The sequence below is a fragment of the Palaemon carinicauda genome, chromosome 8 (genome assembly GCF_036898095.1).
Source record: "Palaemon carinicauda isolate YSFRI2023 chromosome 8, ASM3689809v2, whole genome shotgun sequence".
NCBI classification, from domain to species: Eukaryota; Metazoa; Arthropoda; class Malacostraca; order Decapoda; family Palaemonidae; genus Palaemon; species Palaemon carinicauda.
In genome coordinates, this window is record NC_090732.1 from 161694374 (window position 1) to 161713899 (window position 19526).

The 19526-nt window shown below is 34.5% G+C and overlaps 1 protein-coding gene across 3 annotated transcripts in view; it reads right to left on the reverse strand.

Moving 5' to 3' along the window:
- LOC137645051 (uncharacterized) overlaps positions 1–19526 on the reverse strand; it is a 55501-nt gene that overhangs the window by 19896 nt on the left and 16079 nt on the right. Inside the window, exons 1-4 of one of the 3 annotated variants that reach the window (XM_068377907.1) lie at positions 5547–5644; positions 3090–3211; positions 843–996; positions 66–163 (exon numbers count right to left, since the gene is read on the reverse strand). The exons of the other annotated variants lie outside the window; for them this stretch is intronic. Coding sequence (XP_068234008.1) covers positions 66–163; positions 843–996; positions 3090–3193 — 356 coding nt within the window. The 5' untranslated portion in view covers positions 3194–3211; positions 5547–5644. Of the gene's footprint in view, positions 1–65; positions 164–842; positions 997–3089; positions 3212–5546; positions 5645–19526 lie in introns of those variants that run through there. 3 annotated transcript variants of the gene reach the window in all.

The window sequence follows — 19526 nt, forward strand, 5'->3', positions numbered from 1 at the left end:
AACGACCATAACAGTTAATTAAATAACTATTACGATCCTAACGTAATATTCTGGGGAGCACTAACCTATGGAGTGATCTGTTTGTGAAGAAATAATAGGCCACTGCCAGACGTTCTCTCTGGATGCCCGCCACCAGGCGTCCCAAGTTAACAGCGAGCAGTACCTGCAATGTACGAGAGAATTATCTAACAAAACAACAGAAAACTCTTTCCCGATTGTGTAAATTTAGTTAATGAACAAAACAATCCAATGCTAGAATGTTTGTTTTATGAAACTTGAAATCCAGAATCCATTTGTCTTTTTATATTGAAATCTATGATGTAAAATAGTGCGTGGATAAATCAGAAAAAACTAGTACACTTTCTCCCCAAAATCTAAACAATTTCTTTGGCTTATGAAAAATCATCTATATCCTCTTTTCCTATTAAAAGCTGTTCAAGTTTAAAAAAAAAAATCATTTAGCGGAGTTTAAACCCAAATATCGTACAGTTTGACACAGGAGTCCCTAACATACCCTGCTCCGAAAAAAATGCACCCTGTCACACCCTTACTTCGAGTAACCAAACAGATAGTGTATGGAGGGATAGCAGAGATGGTAGAAAGGGCTTAACACAGAAAATCGCGGTAAGGGTGTGACTGGGTGCACTTATTCAGAGCCAAGGGTACATTTAGCTTCATTAATTCTGGCACACTACACAGGAAGCAAGGGAGATGTCAGTGTACCGGAATTAGTAAAGCCAAATGTACAGTTGGCTCCACTAATTACGGTACACTGACGTCTTCCCAGCTTTCCGTGAAGTGTACCGGAATTAATGAAGCAAACTGTACCATGATTTCATTACCCCTTCGTTGACTTTCGTGATTTCCGCTTGGTAGCGAATGACATTCTCCATGGTGATGCAGTTTTGGATGAGGAGCGCTGCTATGGGAACCAGGGGCAAGATGACCATCTGGAGAAAGTGCAGGTTACGGCCCTTCCTCGTCCGGATGTTGAGGCTTTTTTTTTGAAGAATAGAAATGCCATATCATTAGGGGTTGTTATATCTTGGGATGGGATTAAATCTGTCTTTTAAGCTGCACTGGTTGCATGTCAAAGAAAAATGATGTTTAAAATGTGTAGTTAAGAAATTGTCTTTAAAGATACAGCCACCAATCACGTCAACACAAGAATAGTTGGGATAGTTTGTAGTTATTGAATCTAAGTTATGCCTAGACAGTGTAGGTGTACAGGATTACAGTACCTTTGTTACCTACATGGTTGCCCAAGTAATGTCCTCCAATCTCTCTTGTTCGCTCGAAATCCCATACCCATGCACGCCATCTCGACTGGTAGCTATATTTTACCAGTGGGTTCCAAAGGTGGGAAGTGGTTTGACGTTAGGGAGGGGGGGAGGCGGTGAGGCAAAATTTGTGGTTGGGAACAAGGTGACATCTAAGCAATAAATAGCTTACTATTTTCATTTTTTACAAAATCTTAATAACAAAAACACTAAAACAAAGAAACTCATATGCAGTGTATAGATAACAAATTTGACATTAGAATTATAAACGAATGCATAGCTCCGTCACTTAGTTTCAAATGAAACAAGGGGGACACAAGGACTACATCTGGAAGAGAAGGTGTGCCCGCCTGAAAATGTTAAAGAACCACTTAACTAAACCAAGTTAAATGGTCTCCCTGCATAGAGGTTCAGCCTCTTGAGACGAAGGCTACTGATGTTTCACTGATAAGGAAGAGAGTCCCCTCTCAACTGTAAACGCCGAGCAATCTGAACAAATGAACGAACGATGAAGCAAGAATTATGATAGCCATTGAGACCTGACTCTTTGGAAGCTCTCTGAAATGGGGCTGCCTGTCATCGTTTTACTGTGGACTGCTATTAGATTAGATTAGTGCCTTCAATTAGGCAGCTTTCAGATTGTTCAATAAACTTCCACTTTTGATTAGAATAACAGTCTTTCTCGGAAGAATTCGGAGTAATTTTTATTTTATTTCATGAGTGTTAAGATACTATTGATTTGAAAAGTAATTTGGACTAAGCCATGCGATCCTTCAAATGTGCCTTCTTAAAGTGTTGCTATGAGAAGCAAAGGTTAAATAAGAGCAAAATGTAAAGTAAGATAACTGAAGTCAAAGTAAACATTACTGCATCATGGATGAGAAAATGTGACTAAAATATGAGTCAATATGGAAGAAAATCAACACAATATCGTGCTCAAATAGAAAAAAGTTCTTATCTCCTACTGGGATCGAACCCTATCGCCTTCAAATGAAAGGCAAGGTCGCTACCAATCATGCCACCAGAAGGTCTAAAAGAAGTTGGAACCTTAGTGCTAAGTGCACTCTTCTTATTATTATTATCATTATTATTATTATTATTACATTGCTTGCTAAGATACAACCTTAGTTGGAAAATCAGGATACTATAAGCCCAAAGGCTCTTACAGGGAAAATAGTCCAGTGAGGAAAGGAAACTAGGAAATAAGAGAATTAATTAACAATTAAAATAAAATATTTCAAGAACAGTCACAACATTAAAATAAATACTTCCTATATAAACCATAAAAAATTTAACAAAATAAGAGGAAGATAAATGATAGATTAGTGTGCCCGAGTGTACCCTCAAGCAAGAGAACTCTAACCCAAGACAGTGGAAAACCATGGTACTGAGGTACTGAGGTTATAGCACTACCCAAGATTTTGGAGTGTTTTTCTTCTAGAAGAGCTGCTTACCGTAGCAAATAGAGTCTCTTCTACCCTTACCAAGAGGAAAGTAGCCACTGAATAATTAAAGTGCAGTAGTTAACATCTTGGGTGAACAAGAATTGTTTGGTAACCTCAGTGTTGTCAGGTGTATGAGGACAGAGTAGAATATGTAAAGAATAGGCCAGACTATTCGGTATGTGTAGGCAAAAGAAAAATGAACCGTAACCGAAGAGAAAGATCCAATGTTATACCGTCTGGCCAGTCAAAGGACCCCATAACTCTCTAGCGGTAGTATTTCAACAGGTGACTGGTGCCTTGGTCAACCTACTACCTTAAAAATGAAATATCAAATATTAAATGTTTAATTCGTTGTTTAACTTACTTTCCACATCCAGTTTTGATTCCAATGAAAGACGAGGCGTTTTCGGAATTGAGGGAATGCTCGGAATGGTCAGGGGATACTTCGCCTGGCTGTAGGGATCCCATGTCTCGCTCCCGCCGGTCCTGGAAGGAATGGCATAGGATCTTTTTATTTTTTTATATCGATGGAAAGTTAACAAATCATAGGCCTACTTGGCGTTTTTTTTTTTTTTTTAGATTACATGGGCTCTTGCAAACTTGAAGCCCGTAGCTATATTTTGTCACATATAACCGAAAACAAATCGAAAAAGTTTACTAAATGGCACACAAAAGTTCATTCGAGTAGCGATGTATACTTCAGTAATATATATATATATATATATATATATATATATATATATATATATATATATATATATATATATATATATATATATATATATATATATATATCAAAGTTATGGGGATGAAAACCACAGTAGGATAGTGTCCTCACTACATAGTGCCGTCGCTTGCCTTTAAGTGTAAAAAATCGGCAAAAAACAATTGCATCTGTGGAAAAGCTATTCCTTACTCATTTCGTTTGAGTATCACATTCGATTATTCATGAAATAAGAACTTTCCTACACAAATAAAAGGATTCCTTTGAGAGATAGCCTTGGAGGTTAAAGGAAACTGAACACGTAACATCCACTGCACATTGGCAAGAAGGAATTATGTCTTATTTTACTCTAGTTTCCTTCTGTTCGTTATGCGTGTTGCTTAAGATTTTTTCATAATTGACAATCCTTTGTATTCAGATCTTCCCGTTCAGTACCATCCTGTTCGTATTATTATTATTATTATTATTAATATTATTATTATTATCATTATTAGCTAAGCTACAACCCTAGTTGGAAAATTAAGATGCCATAAGCCCAAGGGATCCAACAGGGGAAAATAGCCCAGTGAGGAAAGGAAATAAGGAAATATGATACCTGGTATGCAGTTGATTCTAATAGTTAGGCCTTCTTCATCACATAATTCTAGAATTTTTTCCCAAGTTGTCACCAGGTGGTGGAATGATTTTCTTAATCAGGCAGTAGAATCGGTGTAACTTCAAAAGTTCCAACTAGAAGTGCAAGTTTTTTTTTTTTTTTCGAAGACTGTCATAAGTCTCTTTTTATAATTTATATATGAAAGATTAGTTTTAATGTTATCAATATTCTTAAAGTGTTTCATCTTAATTATCCATTACTCCTTATTTCCTTTCCTCACTGGGCTATTTTTCCCTGTTGAAGCCCTTGGGCTTATAGCCTCCTGCTTTTCCAACTAGGGTTGTAGCTTGGCTAGTAATGATAGTAATAATATATAATGAATGAATGATTTGAGGTTCTCTGGCATCCTGACATCGAAGGTAATTGACGCCGATAATAATTTGTAACAGCTTCTATTAAATTTCTCTTGAACGACCAGCATTAACTATTTTATCAATAATTACCTCATTAACGTTGAATTTTAATGGGCGTCTATAATGGTAATAACCGAAATAATTAAACATCCTCAATTGTACAATATCTGATTTCACGGATATTGGAAAATAGACTTTTCAGCACACAGCAAGACCCCGTGTCCCACACAAGGTGAGACAACCTATAAACAAGCGCATACCTCACTTTATCAAATAACTTTCTTTTTACGAAAACTTGGAAATATTCAAAATGAAACCAAAGATATACTAATCAAAAAGAGTTAACTCAGAATAGTTAGTTATCCTATCAAACTATAACTGATAAATAAAGGGGTTTTTGCATAATGTAATAAAGTCAATTAAATAATCGAAATTGATTATTTCAATCAATCGGCGACAAGGCCCAAATTGAATTTCCTTTTGGATATTTACTATTTCGATATCATAAACGAGACGGGAAGATAAACGTTTTTTCACTTCAAAAACATAATTCAGACTGCTGTTAATGATCCCGTTCCCTAAATTACTAGAGTTTTTTTTTTTTTTTTTTTTTTAAATATATTTACTGTTTTTGAAGGGGTGGTTATTTAGAGGAATAAATAAATCTTAATCTCAAGTATTTCTCCAAGTTCCGATTGGTTGCCTAAGCAAGATACTCGAGGGAAATATTTGCCCGAGAGCTATACTCAAACTAGCCTATCGTGAGGCTTTTAGTGGGGGCAAAATTGTTTTACGTGCGCTGCCAAACTTCCATTCGAAAGAAAATTTTATAGAATAAATGACGTTGTTATATATCAAAACTGAAAAGAATTATTCCGAAATATTTACAAAACATGGCTTTATGAATACAGTTGTTCATTATCAACATTTTAAAGAGTTTATCAATATCATATTTGAGAAACGTGGCATACATATTGTCAAATACACAATCTCGATTCTTGGGTCAAGTAATCTCTTAATTTATTAACATATAAAATGACAAAATCTCAACTTATTTTCACGTACCAATTCACATAAAACGTCACTTACTTGAGATTAGCTCATATCCAAAATACACTATAAACACAATTTAAAAAATCTAGTGAAATACAAAACACAATCAGTCACTGGGACCTTGTTTACTAAAGCCCTTCTTCTTCATTACTTTACAAGCATGAATTGGCCCAACCAGTTAATATAGGGAGAAAATTAGATAGATTTTTTTATATAGTCTACTTGCATTCATTATTACCCTTAATTGATACAAAGTTCGTACGATAAAGTATAATAATAATAATAATAATAATAATAATAATAATAATAATAATATACATTGCACACGTATATGTATATGTGAATGCATATATCCATTATACATCGTATATATATATATATATATATATATATATATATATATATATATATATATATATATATATATATATATATATAAATATATATATATATATATATATATATATATATATATATATATATATATATACTGTAGACTTACAAATACACACACATACACACACAAACATATATATATATATATATATATATATATATATATATATATATATATATATATATATATATATATATATATATATACTGTATATATATATATATATATATATATATATATATATATATATATATATATGTGTGTGTGTGTGTGTGTGTGTGTATGTATATATAAATATATATATATATATATATATATATATATATATATATATATATATATATATATATATGTATATATATATATATATATATATATATATATATATATATATATATATATGTATATATATACGCATATATATATACATAAACTCAATTAAGCATTCCATTAAACGTTGATTACATCGTTTAAACATATTTTAAGTCCTATACCAAATTTTTTTATTTTCAATGATAAACAATATATGCTCATATGATAAAAATAGGATTAGAAATATAATTCTAACTAAAACTAAGAATAAATAAAAAATTTAGTTTCATTTTTGCATCATAAACTTATAATCAACCACATGATAAGTTGAAAAACTATTCAAAAAATCTTAATAAATCGATATATTATATAAGAAATTTTCCATTTTGGTGGACTTTCTTTTTCAGCTTTCGAAAATATTTTAGTAAGATTCTTAAAATAGATGATTAAATAGATTTTGAGTTACTTTAAGATAAACTCTTTGATAAAGACAAATAAACTACTGTCATTTTAAATAATTACAATAACTGATAAAAAAGAAAAACTTTAATATTTTAAGTGTTTCCACTCTATAAATCTGTAAGGCCAAATATCCTATCGAAATAAGATTTTACTATGTCATTTAACCAAATTGGTCTTTGCACTTTTAGATAATTGAATGAGCAAACATCTATTTGCTAACAGTTTACTCAAATGGCGTGTTCCCATTGGCTAAGTCAATCCTTTACCCGAACAGCGTATTCCTGTTGGTTAAGTCAGTCGAGATGCAACACCCCCAAAATGTTCCTCATAACTAGATTAGACCAGTATTTCACTCTCAAAAAGCCTCACTGAGGCCATCTATTGGTAACTTTACAAACATGCGTAAATTCTCTCAATCACCAAAGAAACTATTGTATTCTTTCTTTGAAATTACTTCATGAATATCCCATACACATATATGAGCATAAATATAAAGAAATAATTATATTTATGATAAAAATACCAAAATTATATATATTAGGAGTCAGATATACGAAATCTCAAAGGGTATTCTCGACTATAGGGCGGGCAAAAGTAGATTGTCATTAAGAATGGCCAACACTTTACATGCAAAGAATATACTAAAATTGAAGAATAAACAGTAATTTGGATAATACATTAAATAAAAATAAATGTATGTCATGATTACCATTTCACTATCTGGCTAAAATACTTATGAACAGATTATTTCGCATGATTCCTCTTCTTTTAAGACTGAAAGGTTTGCCACTCCTAATCCCCCATTGGAGAGGAATGGAAACATTACATTCTTTTAATTTTTCATAATGGTAAAAAATCAAACAATAAAATGAGCTGGACCATATCTAATTCGTGAATTGAAAATATATTTTATTTGCATATATGAAGAGAGCTCATTAATAAATGTTATGGTGAGGACATGTAATTATTCACAAACTCTTTCATCTAAAAGAACTATCAGCAGACGACAATGTATCGCAAACCAAGAACATTATAAACATGGCTTTATACTATTCAGGATACAGATATTATTCTAAAGACAATTAAAGTAAAATCACAATTCAGTTATATTTGGGTTTCCAAATTGTATAAGTATTGTAACAATTACTGATTTATCTTTTTAAATATATCATGGATGTCTTAAGGTTGGCTATCCTGGTACGGTCATCTTATATTCTAAAAACAGCATTTTCCTTTTAAATTTGGATATTTGATGAGAAAGATTTCTCCTAGTTTAAAAAAATTGATGATAGACCTCAGGATTATGAAATTATTTTCATAATCCTGCCAAAAATATAAACAAATTATTACAGCTGAAAGAATTGATGGTAGTTGGGACTTATTTCATAAAAAAAAAAAACTATTGTGTATACTTTCACAAAATCGTAAAAAAATCCCTGGACAAATGTTTGTTTGTTATTATAAAAAAATAAAATATTACTCTTCAAATACTAAAACGCAGTCATGAACTATGTTAATCTTTAATTGAAAGTTTAAAGGAAATATAAAAAGTCAGTTCTGGTGTTACTGATGAAGATGACGTTATACTAAATGGGTTCCAGGTTGACCAACATAAGCATTAGATTATTTACGTTATCATAATTAAATAAATAGTAATTGTGATCATAAATCCAAACACAAAAGTATCTTTTAATTAAGATATATTATCTTGATCTAACAAGAGAGCATTTGCTGTAATATATTTACTTTAGTTCATTTTATTTTAGGGATTTAGAAGTGGCAGCCCTTGTACTAGGTCTACTATCCTTAGAAACATTACGATTGATTTTATCTCTCTCTCTCTCTCTCTCTCTCTCTCTCTCTCTCTCTCTCTCTCTCTCTCTCTCTCTCTCTCTCATTAGGGAAAGACAGCAAATGATAATAATTCGATATCAAAACTTGCCAATACTGAAAAATATGTTTCTTAATGTGATGATTTCAAACATCCTTCAACTATGGATTTTTTTGAAATATTTATGGTTTAAATACCCAAATTAAGCACTAGGGGGATTTACTACACTTTACGGAACATTGTTACAGGCGAATAGGCTAAATGCCTTGTGAAGGTGCATAGTGCTGTGCTATATCCAGTTTTGCATGCATATGTCATGAGGTCCATTATTTCTTCTGGTGCCCGTGGCATCTTTCCTTGAAGACTATACTGTGGTTGCAGTGTTGTTTCTGTAATTTTTCGTCGTTTTTAACGTGTTTGTGTTTTTGTCGTTGTTAGGCATTTTTCAGTGTTTTCGTCGTTTTTATAACGTTGTTCCGTGTTTTTCGTCGTTTTTATAATGTTGTTCCGTGTTTTTCGTCGTTTTTATAACGTTGTTCCGTGTTTTTCGTCGTTTTTAAAGTTTTTTCAGTGCTTTTCGTAGATATTAATGTTTTTTCGGTGTTTTTTAAGTTTTACAATGTTTTTCGTCAGTTTTAACATTTTTCCGGGTTTTCGTCGTTTTTTTAATTTTTTCATTGTTTTTTTTCGTGTGTTGTTTAAAGTTTTACAATGTTTTTCATCGTTTTTAATATTTTTACAGTGTTTTTCGTCGTTTTTAATGTTTTTACAGTGTTTTTCGTCGTTATTTACTTCCAATCCACATTCTAGAGTGCTAATATTTGGCTGGGACGCAAAAACTGCAGCTTTCCACAGTGCCACTAGATAAGGAGCACGTTGGCAGTGTCTCAATGCCATCCATGGTTGGTGGAAGATTACACAACTACGGTGCATCATGCCACTTCCCTGCAATTTTCCGTCTGAAGATTTCTGCACAGAGCATATTAAGATCCTTTACTTTTGTATGGTTATACTTCATAGATGTGAACTGAAGTCACGATTTTGATATCTGTTCCTTCGGGGCACTTAAATTGTCGAGTTTCAGATGACTATTAAAACGTTTTCGGCATTTTAAAGGCTGCTGCTTTACCTACGCCGTCAATTACCTCTTCATGAGTTTCAAAGGATCTTAAATTTTGAAATATTCCTATTTTTTCTTTTTCTTTTTTATTTTCATATGACTAACGTTCAGAGCAACAATAAATTAACTCAACGTAAGTTTAGTTGAACATTTATTTATAAAAGTAATTGTAAAACTAACGTAAACCAGTAATCACATTATATGGACATATAATATTGACAGAACAGTGCTATAATGATATAATTAATCAAACTAAATAAAGAAATTGTCTATATACGAGAATTCCTGCATGAAACAATTGAAGCCACGAATTAAATGCCTTAATGAAATTTGCATCACTGAGTTTTGTACCAAAGGCTCGCGCGCTCACACACAAACAGACACACACCCTTTCTGAGGAGGGATACCTTTAACGTGGTGAGAGAGTTTGTGTATCGCCATGATCAACAAAACTGTGCTATAGTCAATTCTTTTTAATGAGGCAGATTCGCACCGACTCGCAGCGGTACCCTTTTAGCTCGGAAAAGTTTCCTGATCGCTGATTGGTTGAACAAGATAATTCTACCCAATCAGCGATCAGGAACTTTTCCGAGCTAAAAGGGCACACCTGCGAGTCGGTGCAAATGCGCCTCAATAAAAAAAAAATAAGTATAGTCAGGGTCACTCATACTAGATTGGTTTGCTGTAAGCGATCAGACGAAAATATCCGCACTGGCCAGCGTGGTGATGAAAACTGGCCAAACTCCAGACATAAATTGACACGTCTGAGACCTTTGTCCTGCTGTGGACTAGAAACGGCTGCATTTGTTGTTATTGTTGTTGTTGGTATATATATATATATATATATATATATATATATATATATATATATATATATATATATATATATATATATATATATATATATATATATATATATATATATATATGTGTGTGTGTGTGTGTGTGTGTGTGTGTGTGTGTGTGTGTGTTAAACCTATATCTTAGGCTAATCGGTTTACATTTACAATAATTTCTCTAACGCCATTAATATAGAATCACAAGACATCGAATTGAAATAATCTTTGCGATCAAAAATTTTCAAACATGCTTCAACGAAGACAATTAAAAGTATAGGCCTATTGCTTAACAGGTTTTGTCCACACGTTTTCTAAAACCTGCCAGGTAGCCTACATTCATGTATCTCCCGTCTGACAAAATATATTTTGTTTCGTTTATGTTGTCATTTCTTGCGTGATAGTTTCATAACAAGTAAAATCGTATAAATCCACTACATACATAATTATTAATATAAAACTTACTTGCAAGAACTCTTTAATGTGTTCAGGGAAGTAACAGCGCTGCGATAAGTAAGGAGAGTCAGTCTTGAGATCCGAAACCAAACAAATCCTAATTACGTATATAGTTGGCGGAAGACCAGCCCAAAGGTTCCTTGTCTGTGCTCATAACGCATGCGTACTATAGCTAAAATCTGATAAAGCATTGCTATTTTTACCTCAATTTTCACCTGTTTTGGAGCAAGTGATCGAGAGAAGAATAATGTATTTTATTTCATTTTTTTTTCTTTTCACAACAGCGGTGTCAAGAGATAGTCGGTCTATGCCACAACTAGTAGATTAGCATTTCAGATAATTATGCCACGTTACATAGCTATTTTTACCTCAACATAGGAATAGAAGCCCAGGAAACGAAAATTAATCTGAAATCTATATATACGAATGATTGCTATTGATATATCGACAATTATTGTTGTACACTTACGTCTATCTATCTATCTTGCATGGAGAGGTCAGGAAGTCATAATCTCTCTCTCTCTCTCTCTCTCTCTCTCTCTCTCTCTCTCTCTCTCTCTCTCTCTCTCTCTCTCTCTCTCTCTCTCTCAACATATATTAAAGGATGTAAAAATACGAGATAATAACGGGAAACAAAGAAATAGAAAAAAAAAAAACTGTCCCTCTAACCGTATGTTCTTTATGGACACTCGGTATGGGATGAGACTAGTCATGTGCCTAAAATTTAATATGAAAATCTCTCTCTCTCTCTCTCTCTCTCTCTCTCTCTCTCTCTCTCTCTCTCTCTCTTATGTATGTGCTCAATGGCGCATTTCAGTCTCCATTTTCTTTTTATTATTTCATTAATCAGAAATATCGTTGAATGCGAAGGGTCATCAGAAGCCTACGACTTACAAGACACGCCACAGGAATTAGAACTTCCCCCAATCACGAAAACCTGCTGACGAAGGAGATATCTTTTCCCTTATTCTTTATTTTCTTACTGGCACACCTCTTGTTACTTTTCATGCGAATTCTAAAAGCAAGCGTGTGTAATAAGATATGCCATCGGACACAAGAAGATATGACGATCTGCATATCACTCGAGTGTTTGTATATTATGAATTAATATTTCCTTCACATGTTGTACTCGTAAGTCTGTTGTTTACAAATACGTTGGTTGCAAAAATAGTTCAAGGAGTTTTCTAACTGAATTGTATCTAACTGTGAAAGGGGCCAAATTTAGCATAATATACGTTTATTCTAAATTGGCTTACCACTGCTGAACAATCATTTCCATACATTTATCATCAATATATCCATATCTATCTATCTATACACACACACACACACACACACACACACACACATATATATATATATATATATATATATATATATATATATATATATATATATATATATATATGTGTGTGTGTGTGTGTGTGTGTGTGTGTGTGTGTGTGTGTCCCATGAACTGACGGGAGTGTTATGAAATATCTGTTGACTTTTTTCTGCAGTGGACTAGTTACGCCTGATGATATATTTATATACTGCATATATATATATATATATATATATATATATATATATATATATATATATATATATATATGTGTGTGTGTGTGTGTGTGTGTGTGTGTGTGTGTGTGTAAGAAAAGTATTTAGTCAGATGCTCCTACCAATATTAACTTAAGCATTAGTAACCTGGAGCTTTACAACATAAGCCATAGAACGTAAGTTTGTTACAACTCAAAGAACTTTGGAAAGAACAATGATGGGAATAACACTGAGAGACAGAAAAAGAGAAAAATGGACACAAGAGTATACTAAAGTAGAGGATATTCTAACATCACGTGAGAAAATGAAATGGACATGGACTGGACATATAATAAGAATGATAGATAATAGATGGACATTAAAAATAACATAATGGGTCCCTAGAGATTTCAAAAGAAGCAGGAGAGGGAAGATTAGACGATGGATTGACGAACTGAAAACATTTGCAGGTATATACTGGCATAGAAAGACCATAAACAAAAAGGAATGGTAAAACATGTCTGAGGTCTTTGTCCTGCTGTGCATGAGCAATGGCTGCTACTGCTGCTAATATATATATATATATATATATATATATATATATATATATATATATATATATATATATATATATATATATATAGAGATAGATATATATATATATATATATATATATATATATATATATATATATATATATATATATATATATATATATATATATATATATACTTTATATAGGAGTGTATAGAGAAGTATGAAAAATATAAAGAGAAAAATGTGGAAGTAAAGCGCAAGGTACGTGAGGCAAAGAGGGCAGCTGACCTGAGGTGGGGTCAGGGATTGGGTCATTCATATGAAGAGAATAAGAAGTAGTTTTGGAAAGAAGTGAAGAGAGTAAGGAAGGCTGGATCAAGAATTGAAGAGACAGTGAAAGATGGAAATGGAAGGTTGTTAAAAGGAGAGGAGGCAAGGAAAAGATGGGCGGAATATTTTGAAAGTTTACTGAATGTTGAGGATAATAAGGAGGCAGATATAATTGCTGTTGCAGGTGTTGAGGTGCCAGTGATGGGAGATGAGAATGAGAGAGATATTACAACAGATGAAGTGAGGAGAGCACTAGATGAAACGAGAGTTGGAAAAGCGTCTGGTATGGATGGTGTGAGAGCTGAGATGTTGAAGGAAGGGGGTGTGACTGTACTTGAATGGTTGGTGAGATTGTTTAATATGTGTTTTGTGTTGTCAATGGTACCAGTAGATTGGGTTTGTGCATGTATTGTACCACTATATAAGGGTAAGGGAGATGTGCATGAGTGTTGTAATTCAAGAGGTATTAGTTTGTTAAGCGTAGTTGGAAAAGTGTATGGTAGAGTAATGATTAATATGATCAAGGATAAAACAGAGAATGCAATCTTAGAAGTACACGGTGGTTTTAGAAGAGGTAGGGGTTGTAGGAATCAGATTTTTACAGTAAGGCAAATAAGCGAGAAATATTTAGCAAAAGGTAAGGAGGTGTATGTTGCGTTCATGGATCTGGAGAAAGCGTATGATAGAGTTGATAGGGAAGCAATGTGGAATGTGATGAGATTATATGGAGTTGGTGGAAGGTTGTTGCAAGCAGTGAAAAGTTTCTACAAAGGTAGTAAAGCATGTGATAGGATAGGAAATGAAGTGAGTGATTGGTTTCCGGTGAGAGTGGGGCTGAGACAGGGATGTGTGATGTCGCCGTGGTTGTTTAACTTGTATGTTGATGGAGTGGTGAGAGAGGTGAATGCTCGAGTGCTTGGACGAGGATTAAAACTGGTAGACGAGAATGACCATGAATGGGAGGTAAATCAGTTGTTGTTTGCGGATGATACTGTACTGGTTGCAGACACAGAAGAGAAGCTTGGCCGATTAGTGACAGAATTTGGAAGTGTGTGTGAGAGAAGGAAGTTGAGAGTTAATGTGGGTAAGAGTAAGGTTATGAGATGTACGAGAAGGAAAGGTGGTGCAAGGTTGAATGTCATGTTGAATGGAGAGTTACTTGAGGAGGTGGATCAGTTTAAGTACTTGAGGTCTGTTGTTGCAGCAAATGGTGGAGTGGAAGCAGATGTACGTCAGAGAGTGAATGAAGGTTGCAAAGTGTTGGGGGCAGTTAAGGGAGTAGTAAAAAATAGAGGGTTGGGCATGAATGTAAAGAGAGTTCTATATGAGAAAGTGATTGTACCAACTGTGATGTATGGATCGGAGTTGTGGGGAATGAAAGTGATGGAGAGACAGAAATTGAATGTGTTTGAGATGAAGTGTCTAAGGAGTATGGCTGGTGTATCTCGAGTAGATAGGGTTAGGAACGAAGTGGTGAGAGTGAGAACGGGTGTAAGAAATTAGTTAGCACCTAGAGTGGATTTGAATGTGTTGAGGTGGTTTGGCCATGTTGAGAGAATGGAAAATGGCTGTCTGCTAAAGAAGGTGATGAATGCAAGAGTTGATGGAAGAAGTACAAGAGGAAGGCCAAGGTTTGGGTGGATGGATGGAGTGAAGGAAGCTCTGGGTATAGGAGGATAGATGTGAGAGGCAAGAGAGCATGCTAGAAATAGGAATGAATGGCAAGCGATTGTGAGGCAGTTCCGGTAGGCCCTGCTGCTTCCTCCGATGCCTTAGATGACCGCGGAGGTAGCAGCAGTAGGGGATTCAGCATTTTGAAGCTTCATCTGTGGTAGATAATGTGGGAGGGTGGGCTGTGGCACCCTAGCAGTACCAGCTGAACTCGGTTGAGTTCCTTGTTAGGCTGGGAGGAACGTAGAGAGTAGAGGTCCCTTTTTTGTTTTGTTTCATTTGTTGATGTTGGCTACCCCCCCAAAATTAGGGGAAGTGCCTTGGTATATGTATGTATGAATGTGATATATATATATATATATATATATATATATATATATATATATATATATATACATATATACATATATATATATATATATATATATATATATATATATATATATATATATATATATATATATATATATATATATATATATATATATATATATATATATATACATATATATATATATATACATATATATATACATATATATATATATATATATATATATATATATATATATATATATATATATACATATATATATATATATATATATATATATATATATATATATATATATATATATATATATATATATATATATATATATATATATATCCTATACAGGAGCATAGGAGCAAGGGGTTTGAGGGTTATAACCACCTCAAAAAAAATTTGCCTATAATTTACTTTTCTATCCTTTTCTTCAGAAAAGACATACATATATATATATATATATATATATATATATATATATATATATATATATATATATATATATATATATATATATATATATATATATATACAGTAGAACCTCGGTTTACGAACGACTCCGCTTACAAATTTTTCGGTTTACGAAGTGACTTTCTCTGAAAAATTTGTCTCGGTTAACGAATATTGTATCGGTTAAAGAATTTAAATTTCCCTCCCACGCGCCGTTTTTTGTGGAAAAGTGTTAACGCTGCGCTTCCCGATCGCATTTTTCATGGAAATAACTTAACGACAGCATCTCACAATGGAGTCACGTGACTCCTCCCACGCATACCTACCACCCCCTAAACCCCTTTATTACCCCCTTCACTCGTTCATTATCTCAGTATCCGCCGTCTCGATAGCATACATACTTAGTGAATTCGTGGACGATTTCTTTGTGATTTTTACACGTGGTTTGTGATTTGTTTTATTTTCACTCATTTGTGATTACAGTACTGTACTGTGTATTATTGTGATAGACAATGGCTCCTAAGATGTCGAAGAAGGAAAGCAGTAAGAAGAAGCTGATGATAACGATCGAGATGAAGAAGGAGATCATCGAGAAGCATGACCAAGGCATGCGTGTGAAAGACATTGCTAGTTTTTTAAAGAAAAAAGAAGAAATAAAGGCCGCTAAAGTAGCTAAAGGTGTATCGTCGTTGTCAAAACAACGGCCACCTATTCTTGATGACGTAGAAAATTTATTAATGGTGTGGTTAAATGAGAAGCAGCTCGCAGGAGATTCAGTAAATGAGAACATGATTTGCGAGAAGGCAAGAACCATTTACGAGAACTTGGTGAGAAGTGAGCCAGGCACATCAGCAGAAAAACAAAGTTTTAAGGCAAGCCGTGGTTGGTTTGAAAAATTCAAGAAGAGAACGGGTATCCATAGTGTTGTTCGGCATGGCGAGGGGGCCAGCGCCGATACGAAGGCAGCAGAGTCTTATGTGAAAGAGTTCAAAAGGCTCGTGGACTCCGAGGACTACGTTTCCCAACAGGTGTTTTATTGCGATGAGACAGGCCTCTTTTGGAAGAAAATGCCCAGGAGGACCTATATCACGGCAGAAGAAAAGGCCCTTCCTGGCCATAAGCCCATGAAAGACCGTCTAACCCTGCTGTTCTGTTCCAACGCCAGTGGGGATTGCAAAATTAAACCTCTCCTGGTGTATCACTCGGAGAATCCACGAGCCTTCAAGAAGAACAATGTGCAGAAGAAAAAGTTGCACGTCATGTGGCGTTCTAATACGAAGGCTTGGGTGACAAGGATCTTCTTCGTTGAGTGGATGAATGAGGTTTTTGGTCCCGAAGTCAAGAGATACCTCCTGGAGAAGGACCTCCCACTCAAAGCCTTGCTGTTAATGGACAATGCTCCAGCCCATCCTCCAGCCATTGAAGAGGACATAGCGGAGGAATACAAGTTCATTAAGGTGAAGTTCCTACCCCCCAACACCACTCCAATACTCCAGCCCATGGATCAGCAAGTGATCTCAAATTTTAAAAAACTTTATACCAAAGCTATGTTCCAGCGCTGCTTTGAAGTAACAGAGGGCACCAACCTTACCCTCAGAGAGTTTTGGAAGGATCACTACTCCATCTACAACTGCCTGACTTTAATTGATAAAGCCTGGCAAGGAGTCACCAAGAGAACCCTCAATTCCGCCTGGAAGAAACTGTGGCCCGACGCCGTTGCAGAACGGGATTTCGAGGGGTTCGAACCCAACCAGGAGGAAGCAGTTGACGAGGATATTGTGTCCTTGGGCAAGGCAATGGGGCTGGAGGTGGACACGGATGACATCGACGACCTCCTGCAGGAGCATAAGGAGCAGCTGACCACCGAGGAGCTGAAGGACCTGCACGAGCAGCAGCAAAGAGAGGTAATAGAGGAAATCTCATCTGAGGAGGAGGGAGGCACTGCAAAATCACTGTCTTTGAGTGAGATAAAAGATTTTTTAAAGAAGTGGGAAGACGTGAAAAGTTTTCTTGAGGAAAATGTCCCGAATAAGGCTGAAACAGACCGTGCAATAAACTTATTAGTCGATAATGGGGTGGGTCACTTCTATAAAATTTTAAAGAACAGACAAAAGCAGGTGTCTATTGAAAAATATCTTGTGAAGGGGGAGAAAAGAACTGTGAAAGACGACGACCAAGAGTCTCGCAAACACAAAACCAGTGATAGTGAACGCCATTCTCGCGAGAGAACTCCAGTCAACGGTCCTGAAGTTCTCATGGAGGGAGATTCTCCCTCCAAGCAGTAACCCCCTCCTCCTCCTTCCCCTCCTCTCGTCTCCATCAAGCCAGCAGCGACACTCCTCTAAGGTAAAGTTTAGGTTTACTGTGCATGCATATCCATATTTCCATCATTAAATGACTGCAATATTTTAATAATTTTGTGTAGAGTACAGTAGAGTACTGTATGTGTAAGGAAAAATTTGTGAAAATTGGTTTTTGTAGATGGGTTGAACTAATTATTTCGATTTTATAACATTCTTATGGGGAAATTAGTTTCGCGATACGAATTTTTCTGTTTACGAGTTCGCATTAGGAACGAATTAAATTCGTAAACCGAGGTTCTACTGTATACATATATATATATATATATATATATATATATATATATATATATATATATATATATATATATATATATATATATATATATATATATATACAGTATATAAATATATAGTTTTTCCAATACATGTAGAGTGGCATTTTAGAAACCTTGGCTTTTTTATGACCAATGCAGTATTACGAAATAGTGGAGTACTCTGTTTACGAGGTTTTCATCTTCATACTTTATCACCAAATATATCAATTAAAACATCAGATTATAGTTTTTTGCGAACTATAAATAAGAAAAAATTAACAATATAAAAGCCATAAATAATTTAATGATAGAATTGGAACTGAAGAACAAGACACACCCAACAGAAAACAGTGGCCCTCTTAGCTGTAGTCTCATCAAAGAGAGGGAGTGAGCTACATGGTCCGTATCACTTAGTATTGCACTCCAGGGAGGTGGAAAGATGTTTTTTTTTTGTTTGTGCCAGAATTCATAACCAAGATCCAAAAGCCGTCAATTAATGACATCTGATTTGACACTTTTACAATTTCAGCAATCAAAGGGATAGTTTGTTATTTTGTCTTGTTAGGGCAGTCCGATTTCATCTAAAAAGAACTACACTTGCTTGAGGGTACACTCGGGCACATTATTCCAACTTATTTTTCTTCCTCTTGTTTTAAGTTTTTATAGCTTATATAGGAGATATTTATTTCAATGTTACTGTTCTTTAAAATATTAATTTTTCCTTGTTTCCTTTCCTCATTGGGCTATCTTCCCTGTTGGAGGCCCTGGCCTTATAGCATCCTGCTTTTCCAACTAGGGTTTAACTTAGCAATTATTAACAATAATAATAATAATACATACATACATATACCAAGGCACTTCCCCCAATTTTGGGGGGTAGCTGACATAAAAAAAATGAAACAAAAAAGGGGACGTCTCCTCTCTATGTTCCTCCCAGCCTGACAAGGGACTCATCCCATTCTTATTTGTAAGTACAGGTCGAAACAAGGAGTAACTAAGAACGCTGTTTCTATCTGGTTACGAGAAACAATTATATGAACATACAAATCTATATTTGGGAGAAGCGCAACTTTAGCATTCGCAAAAACCACTCTGTGGCACAGGTTCCCATTGCTGGTGTCTGGAAAGATATACAACCTTGATAGCCAATT